This window comes from Ranitomeya variabilis, chromosome 1, assembly GCF_051348905.1.
Source record: "Ranitomeya variabilis isolate aRanVar5 chromosome 1, aRanVar5.hap1, whole genome shotgun sequence".
Lineage (NCBI taxonomy): Eukaryota > Metazoa > Chordata > Amphibia > Anura > Dendrobatidae > Ranitomeya > Ranitomeya variabilis.
Genome location: NC_135232.1, coordinates 560,474,345 through 560,499,798, shown reverse-complemented (window position 1 = coordinate 560,499,798; position 25,454 = coordinate 560,474,345). Strand labels below are relative to the sequence as shown.

Here is a 25,454-nt window from a genome sequence, read left to right as displayed (position 1 = left end):
CAGTGTTTCAGTCCTTTATGCATGATATCTTCCGGAAGTATCTGGATAAATTTTTGATTGTGTATCTTGATGATATTCTAGTTTTCTCGGATGATTGGGATTCTCATGTAAAGCAGGTCAGGATGGTGTTTCAGGTTTTGCGTGATAACGCTTTGTTTGTGAAGGGCTCAAAGTGTCTCTTTGGAGTGCAGAAGGTTTCCTTTTTGGGTTTTATTTTCTCCCCTTCTGCCGTGGAGATGGACCCAGTCAAGGTCCGAGCTATTCATGATTGGACTCAGCCCACGTCTGTTAAGAGTCTTCAGAAGTTCTTGGGGTTCGCTAATTTCTACCGTCGCTTATCGCTAATTTTTCTAGCGTTGTTAAACCTTTAACGGATATGACCAAGAAAGGTTCTGATATGGCTAATTGGGCTCCTGCAGCCGTGGAGGCCTTCCAGGAGCTGAAGCGCCGGTTTACTTCGGCACCTGTTTTGTGCCAGCCTGATGTCTCACTTCCCTTTCAGGTTGAAGTGGATGCTTCTGAGATCGGTGCTGGGGCTGTTTTGTCGCAGAGAGGCTCTGGTTGTTCTGTGATGAGACCATGTGCCTTTTTCTCTAGCAAGTTTTTGCCTGCTGAGCGGAACTATGATGTTGGTAATCGGAAGTTGTTGGCCATGAAGTGGGCATTTGAGGAGTGGCGTCATTGGCTCGAGGGTGCTAAGCATCGTGTGGTGGTCTTGACTGATCACAAAAATCTGATGTATCTCGAGTCTGCTAAGCGCCTGAATCCTAGACAGGCTCGTTGGTCATTGTTTTTCTCTTGTTTTGACTTTGTGGTCTCATACCTGCCTGGTTCGAAGAATGTTAAGGCTGATGCTCTCTCTAGGAGCTTTGTGCCTGACTCTCCTGGAGTCTCGGAGCCAGCTGGTATTCTTAAAGAGGGAGTGATCGTGTCGGCCATATCTCCGGATTTGCGACGTGTGTTGCAGAGATTTCAGGCTGGTAGACCTGACTCGTGTCCACCCGACAGACTGTTTGTTCCTGATAAATGGACCAGCAGAGTCATTTCCGAGGTTCATTCCTCGGTGTTGGCAGGGCATCCGGGAATTTTTGGTACCCGAGATTTGGTGGCTAGGTCCTTTTGGTGGCCTTCCTTGTCACGGGATGTGCGGTCATTTGTGCAGTCCTGTGGGACTTGTGCTCGGGCTAAGCCTTGTTGTTCTCGTGCTAGCGGGTTGCTTTTGCCCTTGCCCGTCCCGAGGAGGCCTTGGACGCACATTTCCATGGATTTCATTTCTGATCTTCCGGTGTCTCGGGGAATGTCTGTCATCTGGGTGGTGTGTGATCGTTTTTCCAAGATGGTCCATTTGGTACCCTTGCCTAAGTTGCCTTCCTCTTCCGATCTGGTTCCTTTGTTTTTTCAGAATGTGGTTCGTTTGCATGGCATTCCGGAGAATATCGTGTCCGACAGAGGATCCCAGTTGGTGTCCAGATTCTGGCGATCTTTTTGTGCTAAGATGGGCATTGATTTGTCGTTTTCATCTGCCTTCCATCCTCAGACTAATGGTCAAACGGAGCGAACTAATCAGACACTGGAGGCTTATTTGAGATGTTTTGTTTCTGCGGACCAGGATGATTGGGTGACCTTCTTGCCATTGGCGGAGTTTGCCCTTAATAATCGGGCTAGTTCCGCTACTTTGGTTTCGCCATTCTTCTGCAACTCTGGTTTTCATCCTCGTTTCTCCTCGGGTCATGTTGAGTCTTCTGACTGTCCTGGGGTGGATTCCGTGGTGGATAGGTTGCAGCGGATTTGGAATCATGTGGTGGACAACTTGAAGTTGTCACAGGAGAAGGCTCAGCGTTTTGTCAACCGCCGCCGCGGTGTGGGCCCCCGACTTCGTGTTGGGGATTTGGTTTGGTTGTCTTCTCGGTATGTCCCTCTGAAGGTTTCCTCTCCTAAGTTTAAGCCTCGCTTTATTGGTCCTTATAAAATTTTGGAAGTTCTTAACCCAGTTTCTTTTCGTTTGGATCTTCCGGTGTCGTTTGCCATTCACAACGTGTTCCATAGGTCTTTGTTGCGGCGGTACGTTGTGCCTGTGGTTCCTGCTGTTGAGCCTCTTGCTCCGGTGTTGGTTGAGGGCGAGTTGGAGTACGTGGTGGAGAAGATCTTGGATTCTCGTCTCTCTAGACGGAGGCTCCAGTATTTGGTCAAATGGAAGGGCTATGGTCAGGAGGATAATTCCTGGGTGGCCGCCTCTGATGTTCATGCGGCCGATTTGGTTCGTGCCTTCCACGCTGCTCATCCTGGTCGCCCTGGTGGTCTTGGTGAGGGTTCGGTGACCCCTCCTTAAAGGGGGGGTACTGTTGTGAACTATACTTTTTGGCTCCCTCTTGTGGTCACTAGTGATTTGGCACTTGGATTGTCTTTTACCAGGTTTGTGTGCTCACCTGCTTCGTTAGGCCTGGGGTGTTGCTATTTAAACTTCCTGTATTCTCAGTCCAGTGCCTGGCTTCATTGTAATCAGTTCACTTCTGTTTGCTCCTGTCTTCAGGTCCTGGTTCTTTGCAAGATAAGCTAAGTCCTGCTTTCGTACTCTTGATCATTTGCATTGTTCATATTTTTTGTCCAGCTTGTACAATATGTGATTCCTGTTATTGCTGGAAGCTCTAGGGGGGGCTGATATTCTCCCCCCACACCGTCAGTCGGTTTGGGGGTTCTTGGATATTCAGCGTGGATATTTTGCAGGGTTTTTTGCTGACCATATAAGTCTTCTTACTATATTCTGCTATTAGTCAGTGGGCCTCTCTTTGCTAAATCTAGTTCATTCTTACGTTTGTCTTTTCTTCTTACCTCACCGTTATTATTTGTTGGGGGCTTGTATTACTTTGGGGTCTTTTCTCTGGAGGCAAGAGAGGTCTTATTTTCCCTGATAGGGGTAGTTAGTTCTCCGGCTGGCGCGAGACGTCTAGAATCAACGTAGGCACGTTCCCCGGCTGCTGTTAGTGTTTGCGCTAGGATCAGGTATATGGTCAGCCTAGTTACCACTTCCCTATGAGCTGGTATTTATGTTTTGCAGACTTTGCTGTAATCTTTGAGGTCCCCTGCCATTGGGATCATAACAGCTATAGAGGCCAGTTTCTGAGAGAGAGAATAGAACTATAGAGGCCAGAGGCAGAGAGAGAAGAGGAGAGCTATAGAGGCCAGAGACTGAGAGCGAGAAGAGGGGAGCTATAGAGGTCAGAGACTGAGAGAGAGAGAAGAGTAGAGCTATAGAGGCCAGAAACTGAGAGAGAGAAAAGAGAGCTATAGAGGCCAGAGATAGAGAGAGAAGAGGAGTTATAGAGGTCAGTGACTGAGAGAGAAGAGGAGAGCTATAGAGGCCAGAGATAGAGAGAGGAGAAGAGGAGAGTTATAGAGGCCAGTGACAGAGAGAAGAGGAGAATGTGAAGAAACCAGACTATATCTTAATTTCCCAGTCGACTATGTTTTTGCAAACCAAGAAGAATTGACTTTTTATCTGTATATTGGCTTCTGGATTTAAGTGTTTATTTCTGGTGGGTCAAGAAGACCGACTTGCAAACTGATATACCATTTAATATACTGTGTAAGGGTACTGTCACACTCTGCAACTTTCCAACGATCACGACCAGCGATGCGACCTGGCCGTGATTGTTGGAAAGTCGTTGTGTGGTCGCTGGAGAGCTGTCACACAGACCGCTCTCCAGCGACCAACGATGCCGAGGTCCCGGGTAACCAGGGTAAACATCGGGTTACTAAGCGCAGGGCCGCGCTTAGTAACCCGATGTTTACTGTGGTTACTGTTGTGAATTCCGTTCTCAGGCTCCCTCCTGTGGTCATGAGTGGTACTGTGTGAGTTTGTTCTTGGGCTCCCTCTGGTGGCCTTTAGCGATATGGCTGGTCTTGGCTGGGCTCAGCTGTTTCATCTCCTGCTAGGCTGGGCCTATTTAACTCACCTGGACCTTTACTTGTCGCCTGCTGTCGGTGTATTCAGTCCTGATCCTGTGCTCTCCTGAATATTCCTTGTGACCAGTCTCCTGCTATGAGAAGCTAAGTTTGCTTGTTCAGTTTCTCATTATTTCCTTGAAAACGTTTCTCATTTTATCATGAGTTCAGCCCAGCTTGCTTTTATGTGATTTTTTGCTTGCTGGTTAGTTCTGGGGTGCAGAGTGCGCCCCTCACATCGTGAGTCGGTGTGGGGGTTCTTGTATTCTCTGCGTGGTTTACTTTTGATAGTTTTTGTACTGACCGCACAGACACCTATCTATTTTCTGCCTATCTAGTATTAGCGGGCCTCATTTGCTAAATCTGTTTCATCGCTACGTTTGTGTTTTCCCCTTGACTCACCGTTATTATTTGTGGGGGGCTATCTAAAACTTTGGGGTTACATTTCTCTGAGGCAAGTGAGGTCTTTGCTTTCTCTCTAGGGGTAGTTAGTTTCTCAGGCTGTGACGAGACGTCTAGGTTTTCAGGTAACGTTCCACAGCTGCCTTTAGTGTGTTTGGATAGGATCAGGATTGCGGTCAGTATAGCTTCCACATTCCCAGAACTTGTCCTATATACTCAGGGTATATTTGTCAGGTCAGTTTGAGATCCTACCACCAGGATCATAACAGTACAGCAGGCCAGAAAGTGTTAATGCAGTTAAAGAGAGAGAAGAGAAATCTTAAGGTAATTTTTTTTTTTTTTTTTCCCTCTGCACTGTGTTTTGCCTCTTTCCTCCCCTTAATCTCTGGGTGGTTCTGTATGCAGCTACTAATATGGACATTCAGAGTCTGTCTTCTAGTGTGGATCATCTCACTGCAAGGGTACAGGGCATTCAGGATTATGTAGTCCGCAGTCCTATGTCAGAGCCTAAAATACCTATTCCTGAGCTGTTTTCCGGAGATAGATCTAGGTTTTTGAACTTTAAGAATAATTGTAAGTTATTTCTTTCTCTGAGACCTCGCTCATCTGGCGACTCTGTTCAGCAAGTCAAAATTGTTATTTCTTTGTTGCGGGGTGACCCTCAAGATTGGGCATTCTCTTTGGCGCCAGGAGATCCGGCACTGCTAAATGTTGATGCGTTTTTTCTGGCGCTTGGAGTGCTTTATGAGGAACCAAATCTGGTAGACCAAGCAGAGAAGGTTTTGCTGGCTCTCTCTCAGGGTCGGGATGAAGCAGAGGTTTATTGTCAGAAGATTAGGAAGTGGTCAGTGCTCACTCGGTGGAATGAGTGCGCCCTGGCGGCGATTTTCAGAAAGGGTCTTTCTGAAGCCCTTAAAGATGTTATGGTGGGGTTCCCCACGCCGGCGGGTCTGAATGAGTCAATGTCTTTGGCCATTCAGATTGATCGGCGTTTGCGGGAGCGCAAACCTGTGCACCCTCTGGCAGTATTTTCTGAGCAGAAACCTGAGCCTATGCAATGTGACAGGATTCTGACCAGAGTTGAACGGCAAAACCACAGACGTCAGAATGGGTTGTGCTTTTACTGTGGTGATTCTGCTCATGTTATCTCAGCATGCTCTAAGCGCACAAAAAGGGTTGCCAAGTTTGTCACCATTGGTACTGTACAACCTAAATTCATTTTGTCTGTTACTTTGATTTGCTCTCTGTCATCCTACCCAGTTATGGCTTTTGTGGATTCAGGTGCTGCCCTGAATTTGATGGATTTGTCATTTGCCATGCGCTGTGGTTTTATCTTGGAGCCTTTACAATTCCCTATTCCGCTAAAGGGAATTGATGCTACACCATTGGCCAAGAATAAACCTCAGTACTGGACTCAATTGACCATGTGCATGGCTCCTGTACATCAGGAGGTAATTCGCTTTCTGGTGCTACATAATTTGCATGATGTTGTCGTGTTGGGTCTGCCATGGCTGCAGGCTCATAATCCAGTCCTGGATTGGAAAGCAATGTCTGTGTCAAGTTGGGGGTGCCAGGGGATTCATGACGATGCTCCTTTGGTGTCAATTGCTTCTTCTACTCCTTCTGAAGTCCCTGAATTTTTGTCGGACTACCAGGATGTATTTGATGAGCCCAAATCCAGTGCCCTACCTCCTCATAGGGATTGTGATTGTGCCATAAATCTGATTCCTGGTAGTAAGTTCCCTAAGGGACGACTTTTTAATTTGTCTGTACCAGAACATACCGCTATGCGGAGTTATATAAAGGAGTCCTTGGAGAAGGGACATATTCGCCCGTCCTCGTCCCCTTTGGGTGTGGGGTTCTTTTTTGTGGCCAAGAAGGATGGTTCTCTGAGACCCTGTATAGATTATCGCCTTCTAAATAACATCACGGTCAAATTTCAGTATCCCTTGCCACTGTTGTCCGATCTGTTTGCCCGGATTAGGGGGGCCAGTTGGTTCACCAAGATAGATCTTCGTGGAGCGTATAATCTTGTGCGCATAAAGCAGGGCGATGAATGGAAAACAGCATTTAATACACCCGAAGGCCATTTTGAGTACTTGGTGATGCCTTTTGGGCTTTCTAATGCCCCCTCTGTGTTTCAGTCCTTCATGCACGATATCTTCCGAGAGTACCTGGATAGATTTATGATTGTGTACCTGGATGATATTTTGGTCTTTTCTGATGATTGGGAGTCTCATGTGAAGCAGGTCAGGATGGTATTTCAGGTCCTGCGTGCCAATGCCTTGTTTGTGAAGGGCTCTAAATGTCTCTTCGGAGTCCAGAAGGTTTCTTTTTTGGGCTTTATTTTTTCTCCTTCTACTATCGAGATGGATCCAGTCAAGGTTCAGGCTATTCATGACTGGACTCAACCTACATCTGTGAAGAGTCTTCAGAAGTTCTTGGGTTTTGCTAATTTTTACCGTCGCTTCATCACAAATTTTTCTAGTGTGGTGAAGCCTTTGACGGATTTGACCAAGAAGGGTTCTGATGTGACGAATTGGTCTCCTGCGGCCGTGGAGGCCTTTCACGAGTTGAAACGTCGGTTTTCTTTGGCTCCTGTCTTGCGCCAGCCCGATGTCTCTCTTCCCTTTCAGGTCGAGGTTGATGCTTCAGAGATTGGAGCAGGGGCTGTTTTGTCGCAGAGAAGCTCTGATGGCTCTGTGATGAGACCATGTGCTTTCTTTTCAAGAAAGTTTTCGCCTGCCGAGCGGAATTATGATGTTGGTAATCGAGAGTTGTTGGCAATGAAGTGGGCATTTGAGGAGTGGCGACATTGGCTTGAGGGAGCCAAGCATCGTGTGGTGGTCTTGACGGATCACAAGAATTTGACTTATCTCGAGTCTGCCAAACGGTTGAATCCGAGACAGGCTCGATGGTCGCTGTTTTTCTCTCGTTTCAATTTCGTGGTTTCATATCTTCCGGGTTCGAAAAACGTGAAGGCTGATGCCCTTTCTAGGAGTTTTGTACCTGACTCCCCGGAAGTTTCTGAACCGACTGGTGTTCTCAAAGAGGGGGTGATTTTGTCTGCTATCTCTCCTGATCTGCGACGGGTGTTGCAGGAGTTTCAGGCCAATAGACCTGACCGTTGTCCACCGGAGAGACTGTTTGTCCCAGACAGATGGACCAGTAGAGTTATTTCTGAGGTTCATTCTTCGGTGTTGGCGGGTCATCCTGGGATTTTTGGTACCAGGGATTTGGTGGCGAGATCCTTTTGGTGGCCTTCCTTGTCGCGGGATGTGCGTTCCTTTGTGCAGTCCTGTGGGATTTGTGCTCGGGCCAAGCCTTCGTGTTCTCGTGCCAGTGGATTGCTTTTGCCTTTGCCTGTCCCAAAGAGGCCTTGGACGCATATTTCCATGGATTTTATTTCGGATCTTCCTGTCTCTCAGAAGATGTCTGTCATCTGGGTGGTGTGTGATCGTTTTTCCAAAATGGTCCATTTGGTACCCTTGCCTAAGTTGCCTTCCTCCTCCGATTTGGTGCCATTGTTTTTTCAGAATGTGGTTCGTTTACATGGTATTCCGGAGAACATTGTGTCCGACAGAGGATCCCAGTTTGTGTCCAGATTTTGGCGATCCTTTTGAGCTAAGATGGGCATTGAATTGTCTTTTTCGTCAGCCTTCCATCCTCAGACGAATGGTCAAACCGAACGAACTAATCAGACCTTGGAAACTTATTTCAGATGTTTTGTTTCTGCTGACCAGGATGATTGGGTGACCTTTTTGCCATTGGCTGAGTTCGCCCTCAATAATCGGGCTAGTTCTGCTACTTTGGTTTCATCTTTCTTTTGCAATTCTGGTTTTCATCCTCGTTTCTCCTCGGGTCAGGTTGAGTCTTCTGACTGTCCTGGGGTGGATTCTGTGGTGGATAGGTTGCAGCAGATTTGGAACCATGTGGTGGACAATTTGACTTTGTCCCAAGAGAAGGCTCAGCGCTTTGCTAACCGCCGTCGCTGTGTGGGTCCCCGACTTCGTGTGGGGGATTTGGTATGGTTGTCTTCTCGTTATGTCCCGATGAAGGTTTCCTCTCCTAAGTTCAAGCCTCGTTTCATCGGTCCTTATAAGATTTTGGAAATCCTCAACCCTGTGTCTTTTCGTTTGGACCTCCCAACATCGTTTGCCATTCATAATGTGTTCCATAGGTCATTGTTGCGGAGATATGTGGTGCCTGTGGTCCCTTCTGTTGATCCTCCTGCTCCGGTCTTGGTCGAGGGGGAGTTGGAATATGTGGTGGAGAAGATCTTGGATTCTCGTATTTCGAGACGGAGGCTTCAGTACTTAGTGAAATGGAAGGGTTATGGTCAGGAGGATAATTCCTGGGTTGTCGCCTCCGATGTCCATGCGGCCGATTTGGTCCGTGCCTTTCATTTGGCTCATCCTGATCGGCCTGGGAGCTCTGTTGAGGGTTCGGTGACCCCTCCTCAAGGGGGGGTACTGTTGTGAATTCCGTTCTCGGGCTCCCTCCTGTGGTCATGAGTGGTACTGTGTGAGTTTGTTCTTGGGCTCCCTCTGGTGGCCTTTAGCGATATGGCTGGTCTTGGCTGGGCTCAGCTGTTTCATCTCCTGCTAGGCTGGGCCTATTTAACTCACCTGGACCTTTACTTGTCGCCTGCTGTCGGTGTATTCAGTCCTGATCCTGTGCTCTCCTGAATATTCCTTGTGACCAGTCTCCTGCTATGAGAAGCTAAGTTTGCTTGTTCAGTTTCTCATTATTTCCTTGAAAACGTTTCTCATTTTATCATGAGTTCAGCCCAGCTTGCTTTTATGTGATTTTTTGCTTGCTGGTTAGTTCTGGGGTGCAGAGTGCGCCCCTCACATCGTGAGTCGGTGTGGGGGTTCTTGTATTCTCTGCGTGGTTTACTTTTGATAGTTTTTGTACTGACCGCACAGACACCTATCTATTTTCTGCCTATCTAGTATTAGCGGGCCTCATTTGCTAAATCTGTTTCATCTCTACGTTTGTGTTTTCTCCTTGACTCACCGTTATTATTTGTGGGGGGCTATCTAAAACTTTGGGGTTACATTTCTCTGAGGCAAGTGAGGTCTTTGCTTTCTCTCTAGGGGTAGTCAGTTTCTCAGGCTGTGACGAGACGTCTAGGTTTTCAGGTAACGTTCCACAGCTGCCTTTAGTGTGTTTGGATAGGATCAGGATTGCGGTCAGTATAGCTTCCACATTCCCAGAACTTGTCCTATATACTCAGGGTATATTTGTCAGGTCAGTTTGAGATCCTACCACCAGGATCATAACAGGTTACCAGCGTAAAAGTAAAAAAAAAAAAACCGTACATACTCACACTCCGGTGTCCTTCAGGTCCCTTGCCGTCTGCTTCCCGCTCTGACTGAGTGCCGCCGTAAAGTGAAAGCAGATCACAGCGGTGACGTCACGCATCGCTGTCACACACAACGATCCAGCGATGACAGCGGGAGATCCAGCGACGAAATAAAGTTTCAAACGATCTGCTACGACGTACGATTCTCAGCGGGGTCCCTGATCGCAGTAGCGTGTCAGACACTGCGATATCGTATGGATATCGCTGGAACGTCACGGATCGTACCGTCGTAGCGACCAAAGTGCCACTGTGTGACAGTACCCTAAGTCTGTAATAGTGACTTGTACATAATGTGTGTTTATCTTTGTCTATTGATGTGTGCTGATATGCTAATTGTGCACTGTATTCTGGAACTAGTTTGTTGACTTCTAAAGCAAAGAGGGAAAAGAATGTTAGGGTGGACTGAAGGACACTGGGTAAATCTAAAAATAGATTACATGCCTTGGGTATAAAAAGACTCAAGAGACAGAGAGAGCAGATCTCATCACTAGTACTGAAGTAACACAGAGCTACCAGCCGGATATTCTGCAAAACACCCAACAGACGAGAGAGAGGACTGCAGCCAATTCATCATGGCACCATCACAAGGGACACGGATCTATGATACTATAGGAAACAACCTAGGGGTTTTCGGCTCCGGTCGGAAGGACACAGATCTGATCCAGTGACCATCTCTGAACTATGGATATGTTTGGAGAAAGCCAGGTTTTGGGACCCGCTGGTCGCCTGGCTCCAAGGAGATTGTCGAATAAGCCAGGTGGTGACTCTCTTGTCAACTGGCTTTGGACCCTGTACGGACTCTGTGGACTGTTCTCTGTCATCTCCCTACGCTTGTCGTTACCTCTTCTCTGTGTGTGTATCACAGGTGGAATAGCGACCCTGGGAGCTCTGTCATCGTGTCAACTGGCTTTGGACCTTCTACAGACTCTATAGACTGTCCTCGGTCATCTCCCTACGCTTGTCGATATCTCTTCTCTGTGTGTATCACAGGTGGAATAGCAACCCTGGGAGCGCTGACGTAACATCTACCATTATCCCGGCAAGTCAGCGGAAGGGTGAGACCCTGTAATGTCCACCATCTTGGGATAATTGCTGGGATTGGTCTGTTTGCTACTGGGTGTTGTGGTTCAATAAAGTATTGCCACACTGTTTTACCCTAACCCTGCATTGTCTGTGTAGTGTATTACCTATGGGGAGATAGAGTGGGTGTTCAGTGGTATGAGCCCTGGCCCATACAGTCTTGTTAAAGGCAGCCGGGCGGACGAGAGCACCCACTAACCCCATTTCTTCACAGAGAGCTATAGAGGCCAGTGACTGAGACAGGAGAAGGGGAGAGCTATAAAGGCCAGAAACTGATAAGAGAGGAGAAGAGGAAAGCTATAGAGGCCAGTGACAGAGAGAGAGAAGAGGAGAGCTATAGAGGCCAGAGACTGATAAGAGAAAAGAGGAGAGCTATAGAGGCCAGTGACTGAGAACGAGAGGAGGAGAGCTATAGAGGCCAGAGACACAGAGAGAGGAGTAGAGCTATAGAGGCCAGTGACTGAGAGGAGTAGAGGTATAGAGGCCAGAGACTTAGAGAGAGAAGAGTAGAGCTATAGATGCCAGAGACTGATGAGAGAAAAGGAGAGCTATAGAGGCCAGAGACTAAGAGAGAGAGAAAGAAGAGGAGAGCTATAGTGTCTCGATATATATAGCGACCTCAGGGGGGGGGTCGGTAGCTGTTATGAACTGGTGGCCTAGGAGCAGCATGGACGAGCTCTGGAGTAGGTGGCCTCTATACTGACCGCAGACCCTGAACTTAACACATCAACTAGAAGTAGCCGTGGGATGTTCCTGTCACTCCCTAGACACCTCGTCACGGCCGGAGGACTAATTACACCTAAAGAAAGAAACAGGAATACTATCTTGCCTCAGAGAAAATTCCCAAAGGAAAGGCAGCCCCCACAAATATTGACTGTGAGAGGAGAGGGAAATTACAAACGCAGACTGAAAACAGAATTTAGCAAAGGAGGCCACGCTACCTAGAAGGAAAAGACAGGAAAGAGTACTGTGCGGTCAGTATAAAAAATACTACAAAATCCACCACAGAGAATACAAAAAATCTCCACACCTAACTAAAGGCATGGAGGGTAACTCTGTGACTCCAGAGCTTCCAACTTGGCTGAATAAATCTTAACACAGACAAAGCTGGACAAGAAAAAACATAGCAATTTACAGAACTATTAAGTCCACCGCATGTGGACTGCAAAAACAGAGCCAGGACTTATCTTTGATGATTTGGACAATCCAGAAGGAGAAACCAAGCAGAAATGTGGATCCCTAGAAAACAATGGACAACTGGCACTCACTAAAGGAAGGAGCCAGACTAAATAGCCCCGTCCAAAGTGGAAGCAGCTGATGACTGTTGTGAAGGACAGACAGCAGCACTACCACTTATAACCACCGGAGGGAGCCTAAGAACAGAACCCACAACAGAATTCACAACAGTACCCCCCCTTGAGGAGGGGTCACCGAACCCTCACCAGAGCCCCCAGGCAGATCCGGACGAGCCAAATGGAAGGCACGAACCAAATCGTCAGCATGAACATCGGAGGCAACAACCCAAAAATTATCCTCCTGGCCATAACCCTTCCACTTGACAAGATACTGAAGCCTCCGTCTAGAAAAACGAGAATCCAAGATCTTCTCCACAACATACTCCAACTCCCCATCAATCAACACCGGGGCAGGAGGATCAACAGAGGGAACCACGGGCACCACATATTTCCGCAACAAAGATCTATGAAAAACATTATGGATGGAAAAAGAGGCTGGAAGGGCCAAACGAAAAGACACTGGATTGATAATCTCAGAAATCCTATAAGGACCAATAAACCGAGGCTTGAACTTCGGGGAAGAAACCTTCATAGGAACATGACGAGAAGACAACCAGACCAAATCCCCAACCCGAAGCCGGGAACCCACACGCCGACGACGGTTGGCAAAACGCTGAGCCTCCTCCTGAGACAACACCAAATTGTCCACAACATGAGCCCAAATCTGCTGCAACCTGTCAACCACAGAGTCCACCCCAGGACAAGCAGAAGACTCAACCTGCCCTGAAGAAAAACGAGGATGAAACCCAGAATTACAAAAGAATGGTGACACCAAGGTAGCAGAACTAGCCCGATTATTAAGGGCAAACTCGGCCAATGGCAAGAAAGCCACCCAATCATCCTGATCGGCAGACACAAAGCATCTCAAATAAGTTTCCAAAGTCTGGTTAGTTCGCTCGGTTTGGCCGTTTGTCTGAGGATGAAATGCGGAAGAAAAAGACAAATCAATGCCCAGCTTAGCACAAAAGGACCGCCAAAACCTAGAAACAAACTGGGAACCTCTATCGGACACAATATTCTCTGGAATGCCATGCAAACGAACCACATGCTGAAAAAACAACGGAACCAACTCAGAAGAGCAAGGCAACTTAGGCAAAGGTACCAAATGAACCATCTTAGAAAACCGGTCACAGACCACCCAGATAACAGACATCCTCTGGGAAACAGGAAGATCCGAAATAAAATCCATAGAAATATGCGTCCAAGGCCTCTCAGGGACCGGCAAAGGCAAAAGCAACACACTGGCGCGGGAGCAGCAAGGTTTGGCCCGTGCACAAATCCCACAGGACTGCACAAAAGAACGCACAATCCCGTGACAAAGAAGGCCACCAAAAGGACCTACTAACCAAATCTCTGGTACCAAAAATCCCAGGATGGCCAGCCAACACAGAACAGTGAACCTCAGAAATCAGTTTACTAGTCCATCTGTCAGGAACAAACAGTTTCCCCGCTGGACAGCGATCACGTTTATCAGCCTGAAACTCCTGAAGAGCCCGTCGCAAATCAGGGGAGATAGCAGAAAGAATCACCCCCTCCTTAAGAATACCAACCGGCTCAAGAATCCCAGGGGAATCAGGCAAGAAACTCCTAGAGAGGGCATCAGCCTTAACATTCTTAGAACCTGGAAGATACAAGACAACAAAATCAAAACGGGAGAAAAACAGGGACCATCGGGCCTGTCTAGGATTCAGCCGTTTGGCAGACTCGAGGTAAATCAGATTCTTATGATCGGTCAAGACCACAATAAGGTGCTTGGCCCCCTCAAGCCAATGTCGCCACTCCTCAAATGCCCACTTCATAGCCAACAACTCACGATTGCCGACATCATAATTGCGTTCCGCAGGCGAAAACTTTCGAGAAAAGAAGGCACACGGTTTCATCAAGGAACCATCAGAATTCCTCTGAGACAAAACGGCCCCTGCCCCAATCTCAGAAGCGTCAACCTCAACCTGAAAAGGAAGAGAAACATCTGGCTGACACAACACAGGGGCAGAAGTAAATCGGCGCTTAAGCTCCTGAAAGGCAGAAACGGCCTCAGAGGACCAATTAGCAACATCAGCGCCCTTCCTCGTCAAATTGGTCAGGGGTTTAACCACACTGGAGAAGTTGGCAATGAAACGGCGATAAAAATTAGCAAAGCCCAAAAATTTCTGAAGGCTCTTCACGGATGTGGGCTGGATCCAATCATGAATGGCCTGAACCTTAGCCGGATCCATTTCTATAGATGATGGAGAAAAAATGAAGCCCAAAAAAGAAACCTTCTGTACTCCAAAGAGGCACTTAGACCCCTTCACAAACAAGGCATTGTCACAAAGGACCTGAAATACCATCCTAACTTGTTTCACATGAGACTCCCAATCATCTGAAAAAATCAAAATATCATCCAAATATACAATCATGAATTTATCAAGATAATTCCGAAAAATATCATGCATGAAGGACTGAAACACAGATGGGGCATTAGAGAGTCCGAATGGCATCACAAAATACTCAAAATGGCCCTCAGGCGTATTAAACGCAGTTTTCCATTCGTCACCCTGCTTAATACGAACCAGATTATATGCCCCTCGAAGGTCAATCTTAGTAAACCAACTAGCCCCCTTAATTCTGGCAAACAAATCAGAAAGCAAAGGCAAAGGGTATTGGAATTTGACCGTGATCTTATTCAAGATGCGATAATTAATACAGGGTCTCAAGGAGCCATCCTTCTTGGCAAAAAAAAAAAACCTGCTCCTAATGGAGAAGATGGCCGAATATGCCCCTTCTCCAAAGACTCCTTTACATAGCTCCGCATGGCGGCATGTTCAGGCACAGACAGGTTGAAAAGTCGGCCCTTAGGAAACTTACAGCCTGGAATCAAATCAATAGCACAATCACAGTCCCTATGCGGTGGAAGGGAACTGGACTTGGGCTCATCGAAAACATCCTGGAAATCTGACAGAAACTCAGGAATTTCAGAAGAGGGGGAGGAGGAAATTGACATCAGAGGAACGTCATCGTGAACCCCCTGACAACCCCAACTAGTCACAGACATAGATTTCCAATCCAACACCGGATTATGTACCTGTAACCATGGAAACCCCAGCACAACAGCATCATGCAAATTATGTAACACCAGGAAGCAACAATCTTCCTGATGGGCTGGCGCCATGCACATGGTTAACTGTGTCCAAAACTGAGGTTTATTTTTAGCCAATGGTGTAGCATCAATCCCCCTCAAAGGGATAGGACTCCGCAAAGGCTGTAAGGAAAAACCACAACGTCTGGCAAATTCTAAGTCCATTAAATTTAAAGCGGTGCCTGAATCCACAAATGCCATGACAGAGAATGACGATAATGAGCAGATCAGGGTCACAGATAACAGAAATTTAGGTTGTACAGTACTGATAGTAACGGAATTAGCGATTCTCTTGGCACGCTTAGGGCAATCAGAAATAACATGAGCAGAATCGCCGCAGTAAAAGCACAACCTATTCTGACGTCTGAATCCTTGGCGTTCCGCTCTAGACACAATCCTATCACACTGCATAGGCTCAGGACTCCACTCGGAAGACAACGCCATAGTGTGCACAACTCTGCGCTCACGCAAGCGCCGATCAATTTGAATGGCCAGAGACACAGAATCACTCAGACCTGCAGGCGTGGGGAACCCTACCATAACATCTTTAACAGATTCAGAAAGACCCTTTCTGAAAATTGCCGCCAAAGCATCCTCATTCCACTTAGTCAGCACAGACCATTTTCTGAATTTCTGGCAATATGACTCTGCCGCTTCTTGACCCTGACACAGGGCGAAAAGTGTTTTCTCAGCATGCTCTACAGAGTTAGGTTCATCATACAATAACCCAAGCGCCTGAAAAAAGGTGTCTACATTAAGCAAGGCCGGATTCCCAGATTCCAGGGAAAATGCCCAATCCTGCGGGTCACCACGCAACAGAGAAATGACAATTTTTACCTGCTGGATGGGATCACCAGAGGAACGGGGCTTAAGAGCAAAAAACAGTTTACAATTATTTTTAAAGCTCAAAAATTTGGACCTGTCCCCGAAGAACAGATCGGGGGTAGGAATTCTAGGCTCTAAAACAGGAGTCTGCACGATATAATCAGAAATACCCTGTACTCTAGCAGCAAGTTGATCCACCCGAGAAGCAAGTCCCTGAACATCCATGTCAACGCCTAACTCCTGAGCCACCCAGAAGTGAAGAGGGAAAAAAAAAACACAACAGAGTACAGAAAAAAAAATGGCTCAGCACTTTCTTTCCCTTCTTTTGAGATGCGGTTAACTCATTGTTGGCCAGTTGTACTGTTATGAACTGGTGGCCTAGGAGCAGCATGGACGAGCTCTGGAGTAGGTGGCCTCTATACTGACCGCAGACCCTGAACTTAACACATCAACTAGAAGTAGCCGTGGGATGTTCCTGTCACTCCCTAGACACCTCGTCACGGCCGGAGGACTAATTACACCTAAAGAAAGAAACAGGAATACTATCTTGCCTCAGAGAAAATTCCCAAAGGAAAGGCAGCCCCCCACAAATATTGACTGTGAGAGGAGAGGGAAATTACAAACGCAGACTGAAAACAGAATTTAGCAAAGGAGGCCACGCTACCTAGAAGGAAAAGACAGGAAAGAGTACTGTGCGGTCAGTATAAAAAATACTACAAAATCCACCAGCCGGATATTCTGCAAAACACCCAACAGACGAGAGAGAGGACTGCAGCCAATTCATCATGGCACCATCACAAGGGACACGGATCTATGATACTATAGGAAACAACCTAGGGGTTTTCGGCTCCGGTCGGAAGGACACAGATCTGATCCAGTGACCATCTCTGAACTATGGATATGTTTGGAGAAAGCCAGGTTTTGGGACCCGCTGGTCGCCTGGCTCCAAGGAGATTGTCGAATAAGCCAGGTGGTGACTCTCTTGTCAACTGGCTTTGGACCCTGTACGGACTCTGTGGACTGTTCTCTGTCATCTCCCTACGCTTGTCGTTACCTCTTCTCTGTGTGTGTATCACAGGTGGAATAGCGACCCTGGGAGCTCTGTCATCGTGTCAACTGGCTTTGGACCTTCTACGGACTCTATAGACTGTCCTCGGTCATCTCCCTACGCTTGTCGATATCTCTTCTCTGTGTGTATCACAGGTGGAATAGCAACCCTGGGAGCGCTGACGTAACATCTACCATTATCCCGGCAAGTCAGCGGAAGGGTGAGACCCTGTAATGTCCACCATCTTGGGATAATTGCTGGGATTGGTCTGTTTGCTACTGGGTGTTGTGGTTCAATAAAGTATTGCCACACTGTTTTACCCTAACCCTGCATTGTCTGTGTAGTGTATTACCTATGGGGAGATAGAGTGGGTGTTCAGTGGTATGAGCCCTGGCCCATACAGTCTTGTTAAAGGCAGCCGGGCGGACGAGAGCACCCACTAACCCCATTTCTTCACAGAGAGCTATAGAGGCCAGTGACTGAGACAGGAGAAGGGGAGAGCTATAAAGGCCAGAAACTGATAAGAGAGGAGAAGAGGAAAGCTATAGAGGCCAGTGACAGAGAGAGAGAAGAGGAGAGCTATAGAGGCCAGAGACTGATAAGAGAAAAGAGGAGAGCTATAGAGGCCAGTGACTGAGAACGAGAGGAGGAGAGCTATAGAGGCCAGAGACACAGAGAGAGGAGTAGAGCTATAGAGGCCAGTGACTGAGAGGAGTAGAGGTATAGAGGCCAGAGACTTAGAGAGAGAAGAGTAGAGCTATAGATGCCAGAGACTGATGAGAGAAAAGGAGAGCTATAGAGGCCAGAGACTAAGAGAGAGAGAAAGAAGAGGAGAGCTATAGTGTCTCGATATATATAGCGACCTCAGGGGGGGGGTCGGTAGCTGTTATGAACTGGTGGCCTAGGAGCAGCATGGACGAGCTCTGGAGTAGGTGGCCTCTATACTGACCGCAGACCCTGAACTTAACACATCAACTAGAAGTAGCCGTGGGATGTTCCTGTCACTCCCTAGACACCTCGTCACGGCCGGAGGACTAATTACACCTAAAGAAAGAAACAGGAATACTATCTTGCCTCAGAGAAAATTCCCAAAGGAAGGCAGCCCCCACAAATATTGACTGTGAGAGGAGAGGGAAATTACAAACGCAGACTGAAAACAGAATTTAGCAAAGGAGGCCACGCTACCTAGAAGGAAAAGACAGGAAAGAGTACTGTGCGGTCAGTATAAAAAATACTACAAAATCCACCACAGAGAATACAAAAAATCTCCACACCTAACTAAAGGCATGGAGGGTAACTCTGTGACTCCAGAGCTTCCAACTTGGCTGAATAAATCTTAACACAGACAAAGCTGGACAAGAAAAAACATAGCAATTCACAGAACTATTAAGTCCACCGCATGTGGACTGCAAAAACAGAGCCAGGACTTATCTTTGATGATTTGGACAATCCAGAAGGAGAAACCAAGCAGAAATGTGGATCCCTAGAAAACAATGGACAACTGGCACTCACTAAAGGAAGGAGCCAGACTAAATAGCCCCGTCCAAAGTGGAAGCAGCTGATGACTGTTGTGAAGGACAGACAGCAGCACTACCACTTATAACCACCGGAGGGAGCCTAAGAACAGAACCCACAACAGAATTCACAACAGGTAGCGGACAGAACAATAAAGACACAATGAGATGGAAAAAGGTTGAGGAAGGAAGGGACACCCCTGAGCTCAAACCTGAGCCTGTCCCTGCCCTCCCCTAACACCCTAAGTGGGTCCTTCCCCCACCACCGTCAGGAACCTAGTCCCTAACTGTCACCACACACTGCCCTGTCTAGTGCACTGGCCAGCAAGGAGCACTAGCCTCACCACTGCAGATGGTACCAAAGAGGGGATAGTGACGAACACAAAAGGGACAAGGAGAAAGCACAGCACTTAGCTTCCAGACAGCGCTGCCAAGCTCCACACCGCAAATAGCACAGCAAAAGGACTCCAAACGCCAGAAGTAACTGAAACCAGAGAGCTGCTCCTGCAAGGCCGGTCTCCATAGAGAAACTCTATCACCAACAGTCAGCTGATGCATCAGGTGACCATTTAAAGGATGATGGGAGTGGTCATCACCCACATCAGCTGACCCAGCAGCACTGCAGTTACACCATATTGCCAGTGGGGGAACACTGCCATTAACCCCCAATAGTCCTGAAAGGAAAAAAGCTACAGAGTAGAACCAGAGCTGCCACGAATCAAAAAATGGATCATGACAGTACCCCCCTTTCAATGAGGGGCCTCTGGACCGTCAACACCGGACCTCACCGGAAACGACGTATGGTGAGGACGCCTCAATCCACCAGAGTTCACCGCTGAAGTCACCTGATCCTCAGGCTTACGGCAAATGCAGGCCAATGGAGATGGCAATAACGTAGGTTCCGTAGGCGCCACAAATCTCCAGAGTACCGACCTGTGGAATACGTTGTGTACATGCATTACTGGGGATAACTCCAGCTGGAAAGTCACCAGGCTAAGAACGGACAACACCTGATACGGCTCGATCACCCTAGAACTCCAGGTCTCAGAAGCATACTTCCACCTGGTGGTTTTGGTGGACACCAACACGTACTCATTCACACACAGGTCCGGGCCTAAACGTTTATTTTCATGCATTCGTTTGCCACAAGATGGTGAACTCTTTGAGGAACGGACAACAGAGGCGTCCCCCTGTGTCACCAACTCATACCCCCAGTACACACAGAGGGAACCACCACCTTCCCCTGACCCCTCTTCCCATGAGGACTTCGAGACTCAGGGTTTACTTGTGGTGAGGGTTTAGTCTTGTCCCTACTCCCTGGAAGCTCCTTAGCTACCCCCACCGAAGAAGAAGGGGTAGGTTTAAGAAGGACGGTAGAGACAGTAGCACTCAGGCAGCTGTCCTTACACGACTGTTCCCAGCTGACTACCTCCATGGACCGCCAAGCTATGACCGGGCTGTGTTTCTTCAGCCAGGGAAAGTCTAGAACGATGGGAGTTGGCATATCCTCCAAGACGTAGCATGACAGGGACTCCTCATGAAGAGTCCCTATAAGTAGGTTAATATCTACGACTTGGGTCTCGCCAGCATCTTACCCATCAGGTCATGGGACTGAACAAAGCGAGCATCCACCAAATTGACTCCCGCTCCACTGTCCACAAGCACCGGTATATTCTCAGTAACCCCACCAAATATCACTTCAGCAGGTAAGGTACACTGAAGTGAAAAGAGGGAGGAAATATACTCACCCTGGTCATTTCCCTCCTCACGACCAGGGGGACGCGGCTTTTGAGATGGTGCACATACTTTGGTGTGAGCCGGGCAGATATTGATGAAATGACCAGTCTTACCACAGTAGAAACATGCCCCCATACCTCAGTGAACTGCAGGCAACCCCGTTTGAGAAGAGACTCCTCCCACCTGCATAGATTCGTCCATCTGCACCAATGTGTCCTCCTCCCTAGAAAGAACAACAGGGGGCAGCTTTGGTGTACGTCTCTCCCTGAGGCATCTATCCACCCGGGTAGCAAGGGCCATGGTGGCTTCCAATGACCCAGGAGTAGCATACTGCACCAGAGTATCCTGTAGCCTATGTGACACACCCTGACAAAAATGACTCATAAGAGCAGGGTCATTCCCCTGCGTGTCAGTGGCCCACCTTCTAAACTCTGAGCAGTACTCCTCAGCCGACCCCCTGCTTGATTTTACGGAGTTTAGACTCAGCCAGGGAGACGCCATCAGGATCCCCATACACAAGCACCAATGCCGCAAAAAACTTGTTCACCGACCGCAAAGATGGTGAATCGGTCGGCAGGGTGAAGGCCCAGGATTAGGGATCACCCTTGAGAAGGGAGACTATAATCCCCACACGCTGTTCCTCACTCTTTGAAGAACGAGGGTGGAGCCTGAAATATTACAGGCCTCCTGAAAAAAACAAGAATTTATCACTCCCTCCAGAGAACCTGTCAGGGAAAGATATCTTGGGTTCTGGTTGAGCCTGCACATGAGCCTAGACCCAGAACCCCGACAACTGCTGAAGCTGCTGCACCACCTGACACCGCAGCTCCTTAACCTCATCAGTGAGGGATGTGGATCAGCTGGGAAAAAGCCTTTGCTTGAACCATCGGTATCGGTTGGTGAAAACGTCACGATATATACAGCAACCTTGGGGGGGTCGGTAGTGGACGGCACAACAAAGACACAACGGGATGGAAAAGGGGTGAGGAAGGCCCTGTCAATAGGGAAATGGAGGAAGGGACACCCGAGCCCAAACCTGAGCCTGTCCCTGAACTCCCCTAAAGCCCTATCCCCACCGCCATGAGGAACCTTGTCACAATCCATTTTTGGATTTGTGGCAGATTAAAACTTTTTTCCTTTCAGGTCATTGGGGGGGTTAATGCAGTTTCCCCAGTGGCCTGCTGGTGTAATTGCATTGCTGCTGTGTCAGCTTATGTGGGTGGTGACCACTCTCACCATCCTTCAAGAGGTCACCTGATGCATCAGCTGACTGTCGGTGTTAGTTCATTCTGCAGCGACCTTGCTGGGAGAAGGAGCTTTCTGGGAGAAGTGATTCTACAGCTGTGTTCGGCTTATCTGTGTCGTTATCTTGCTATGCGATGCTTTGCAGCAGAAAGCTAAGTGTGGTATTTTTAATACCCTGTCCCTTTCAGTGTGTCTTACCTTACCTTTTGTTGTCTTAGGCTAAGTTCACATTTGCGTTGTGCGGTGCAGCGTCGGCGACGCAACGCACAACGCAAATGTAAACGCATGCACAACGCAGCGTTTTGCATGGTTTTTGGCGCAGAAAAAACTGCATCTTGCTGCGTCCTCTGCGCCCTGACGCATGCACCACAGTGACGCATGCGTCACAAAGTGCAACGCATGTCCATGCGCCCCCCATGTTAAATATAGGGGCGCATGACGCATGCATCGCCGCGGCTGCGCCTGACGCAACGCTAATGTGAACTTAGCCTAAGTGCAGCGGTGGGACCAGTGTTCTCACTTGCCAATTCCCTACTTAGGAATAAGAGCAGGGCAAGTGAGGGATTAGGTATCCTGCTCGGCGATGGCGTGAAAGAACCCGTAGAGGGACAATAGTTAGATCAGGGCACATCCTCAGGTGAGTGCAGGAGGTGTCCATTCCCCCGTTCCCTACCAACAGGGCCCACCGATGTTAAAGTTTCCCTGGTGTCCCCTGGTGTGTTGTGCCTTCTGGTGACCAACCATTTGTAGGTCGTGTCACACCGCTTCAGTTACTTTGTGACAAACCTAGTCCTTCACTGTCACCTCACGCTGCCCTGGCTAGTGCACTGGCCGGCAAGGAGCGCTAGCCTCACCACTGCAGATGGTACCACAGAGGGGATAGTGACGAACACAAAAGGGACAAGGAGAAAGCACAGCACTTAGCTCCCAGACACCGCTGCCAAGCTCCACACTGCAAATAGCACAGCAACAGGACTCCAAACACCAGAGAGCTGCTCCTGCAAGGCTGGTCTCCATAGAGAAACTCTATCACCAACATTCAGCTGATGCATCAGGTGACCATTTAAATGATGATGGGAGTGGTCTCCACCCACATCAGCTGACCCAGAAGCACTGCAGCTACACCAGATTGCCAGAGGGGGTGGGGGGGTTGGGGGCTTAGGGGGATGGGAGAAACTGCCATTAACCCCCGATGGTCCTGAAAGGAAAAAAAACACTTTTAAAACAGAGTAGAACCAGAGCTGCCAGGAATCCAAAAATGGATCATGACATAGAGGCTGGAGACCGAGAGAGAGAAGAGGAGAGCTATTAGAGGCCAGAGACTGAGAGAGAGAAGAGGAGAGCTATAGAGACCAGTGACTGAGAACGAGAAGAGTAAAGCTACAGTATAGAAGTCGGAGACTGAGAGAGGAGGAGAGCTATAGAGGCCAGAGACTTAGAGAGGAGAGCTATAGAGGCCAGAGACTGATGAGAGAGATTTACAGAGACTGATGGGAGAGAAGAGATCTATAGAAACCATAGACTAATGAGATATGAGAAGATGCCAGAGACCGATGGAAGAGGATAGGATAGAGGAGAATATGGTGATGAGATACGATATACAGAACACGAGGTAGATAAATAGCTGCTACCTGAGAGGCCAGTGATGTCCATTCTGGGCAGGTGTTTGGCTTTCAGCACCACAACCGTCATTCTTTGTGCCACCGGCTGATACGACAGAGACACCTGCAGTTCACCACGGCTGACACATTTCTGTGACAAGAATACAAAATTAACCCTTCATGTGTAGTCAGCAGGACATGAGATATGCTGAGCTCTCCACATTATACCGCTCATCCATTACCTGGATGTTCCTCTTCATGATGTGTCGGGTGATCTGCACACGCCCTGTACTGGGATCAACCCCTGACAGCGGCACTATCACCTCACCAATCACGTCATCCCGTGAGAAGCGGTCAAAGCTCAGCACCAGAAAGTGAAGAAGCAGGTCCTGGAGCTGGCTGTAGGGGATGCCATAGAAGGTGAAAGTCTCATCAAACACGGGATCTAGGGTTCTCCGTAAGACTCGAGTTTTCACCCGATGCTTCTTGTCTGGCAGGATGGTCATTTTGATATAGGGGTCAGAGCCGTGGGTCTGCTCGTCCATCACTGGGAGGCCGTGAGCTTCTTGTATGGTCACCACCAAGGCTTTCTTAGGGAAGTTATAGTCCACAGCGATGGTTAGTGACCCCAGCGTCACCTCCTCTTCGGGGGTTGATAGGGATGAGGTCTTGCTAGCACCAGAGCTTGTGCTCACACTTGGACTTACCTCTTGCCCATAGTGTGGGCTGGTGGGCAGCTGAGTAACAGCAGTGGCCAGACCGTTAGGACCTTTCTCAGATCCCATCAGACCAGCCTCAGTGCTGCCACCGTCTGCATGTGACTTATCTCTGCGCACACGGAAGGTCTTCTTCTTGTTGCTGAGGGTCTCTGGGTAGATACTGATCCCTTTCAGCATGTGGATGAACTTGTATGGGGGGGTCTTATACTTCTCCTCCATACGGCTGTGGCAACAGCTCCAGATAAAGACAGCCACCGAGACGGACACTACTAAGACCGCAGCACCAATGAAACCCGCTGCGATGGGAGACATGTCTATAAAACAGAACAAAAGATGCAAGTCACACATGTACCATGCCAATCAATCACATCACCACGTGAGGACCTGTGGATCAGCATGGACCTACTTATTTAATCCCCTGCTCAATCCTCCATGACCAGAAACCACCGCATCCCGTCACTACACAGGGAACTGCACACCGGCATGGTCCTACACGGGTCATCCCCCGCTCCATCCTCCATGACCAGAAACCAGTGTGTCCCATCACTACGCAAAGAACTGCAGACGGGTGCGGACATACACAAATCATCCCCTGCTCCATCCTCCATGAACAGAAACCACCATGTCCCGTCGCCACGCTGCCTGTCCATTATGTGTAACGTCCGATTTATGTGTCCGCTCCTGTGTGTGTGTAACGCCCGTAGAGATCCTCTCCTGGAAATGAGACGCCTGTACGTGCCCCCTCCTGTGTGTGTAACACCCGTACACATCCCTTCCTGTGTGTGTGTGACGCCAGTACACATTCCCTCCTGTGTGTGTGTGTGAGGCCCATACATGTCCCCTTTCATTTGTGTCACGCCGGTATACGACATCTCCTGTGAGTATAACGCCTGTGTCACCTCCTGTGTGTGTGACGCCTGTATCTGTTACCTCCTCTGTGTGTGACGCCGGAATGTGTGCTATAATAATAATCTTTATCTATATTATTACAGGTGTGTGACGCCAGAACACATCTCCTCCTGTGTGTGTGACGCCAGGACACATCTCCTCCTGTGTGTGTGACGCTCATACGTGTCCCCTTCTGTGTGAGTGGCGCCTCTACGTGTCCCTTCCTGTGTGTGATGCCTGTACACAGTCCCTCCTGTGTGTGACGCCTGTACGTGTCCCCTCCTGTGTGTGTCAACTGTACTTGTCACTTCCTGTGTGTGACGCCCACACACATCCCCTCCAGTGTGTGTGACGCCTGCACCCGTCCCTCCGATGTGTTCGTCTCTCATAAACATCCCCTGCAGTGTGTTTGACGCCTGTACACATACCTACAATGTGTCTGCCATCTGAACACGTCGCCTCCTTTGTGTGTGACGCCCATACACGTCCCCTACTGTGTGTGACGCCTATTCCGTGTCCCCCCGGTGTGTAATACCTGTACACGTTCCCTCCTGTGTGTGATGCCTGTACATCTCCCCTCCTATGTGTGTGACGCCCATGTGCATAACCACCTGTGTGCGTGACACCCGTACACTTCCCCCCTGTGATTTTGAAGCCCATACACGACCCCTC

At 48.5% G+C, this 25,454-nt stretch overlaps 1 protein-coding gene across 3 annotated transcripts in view; it reads right to left on the bottom strand.

Annotated features, from left to right (window-relative positions):
• SYT11 (synaptotagmin 11) overlaps positions 1–25,454 on the bottom strand; it is a 95,957-nt gene that overhangs the window by 15,098 nt on the left and 55,405 nt on the right. For 2 of the 3 annotated variants that reach the window (XM_077256689.1, XM_077256702.1), the window contains exons 2-3: positions 23,418–24,208; positions 23,203–23,326 (exon numbers count right to left, since the gene is read on the bottom strand). In XM_077256689.1, coding sequence (XP_077112804.1) covers positions 23,203–23,326; positions 23,418–24,208 — 915 coding nt within the window. The remainder of the gene's footprint in view (positions 1–23,202; positions 23,327–23,417; positions 24,209–25,454) is intronic. The other variant, XM_077256697.1, reaches the window with a different exon arrangement.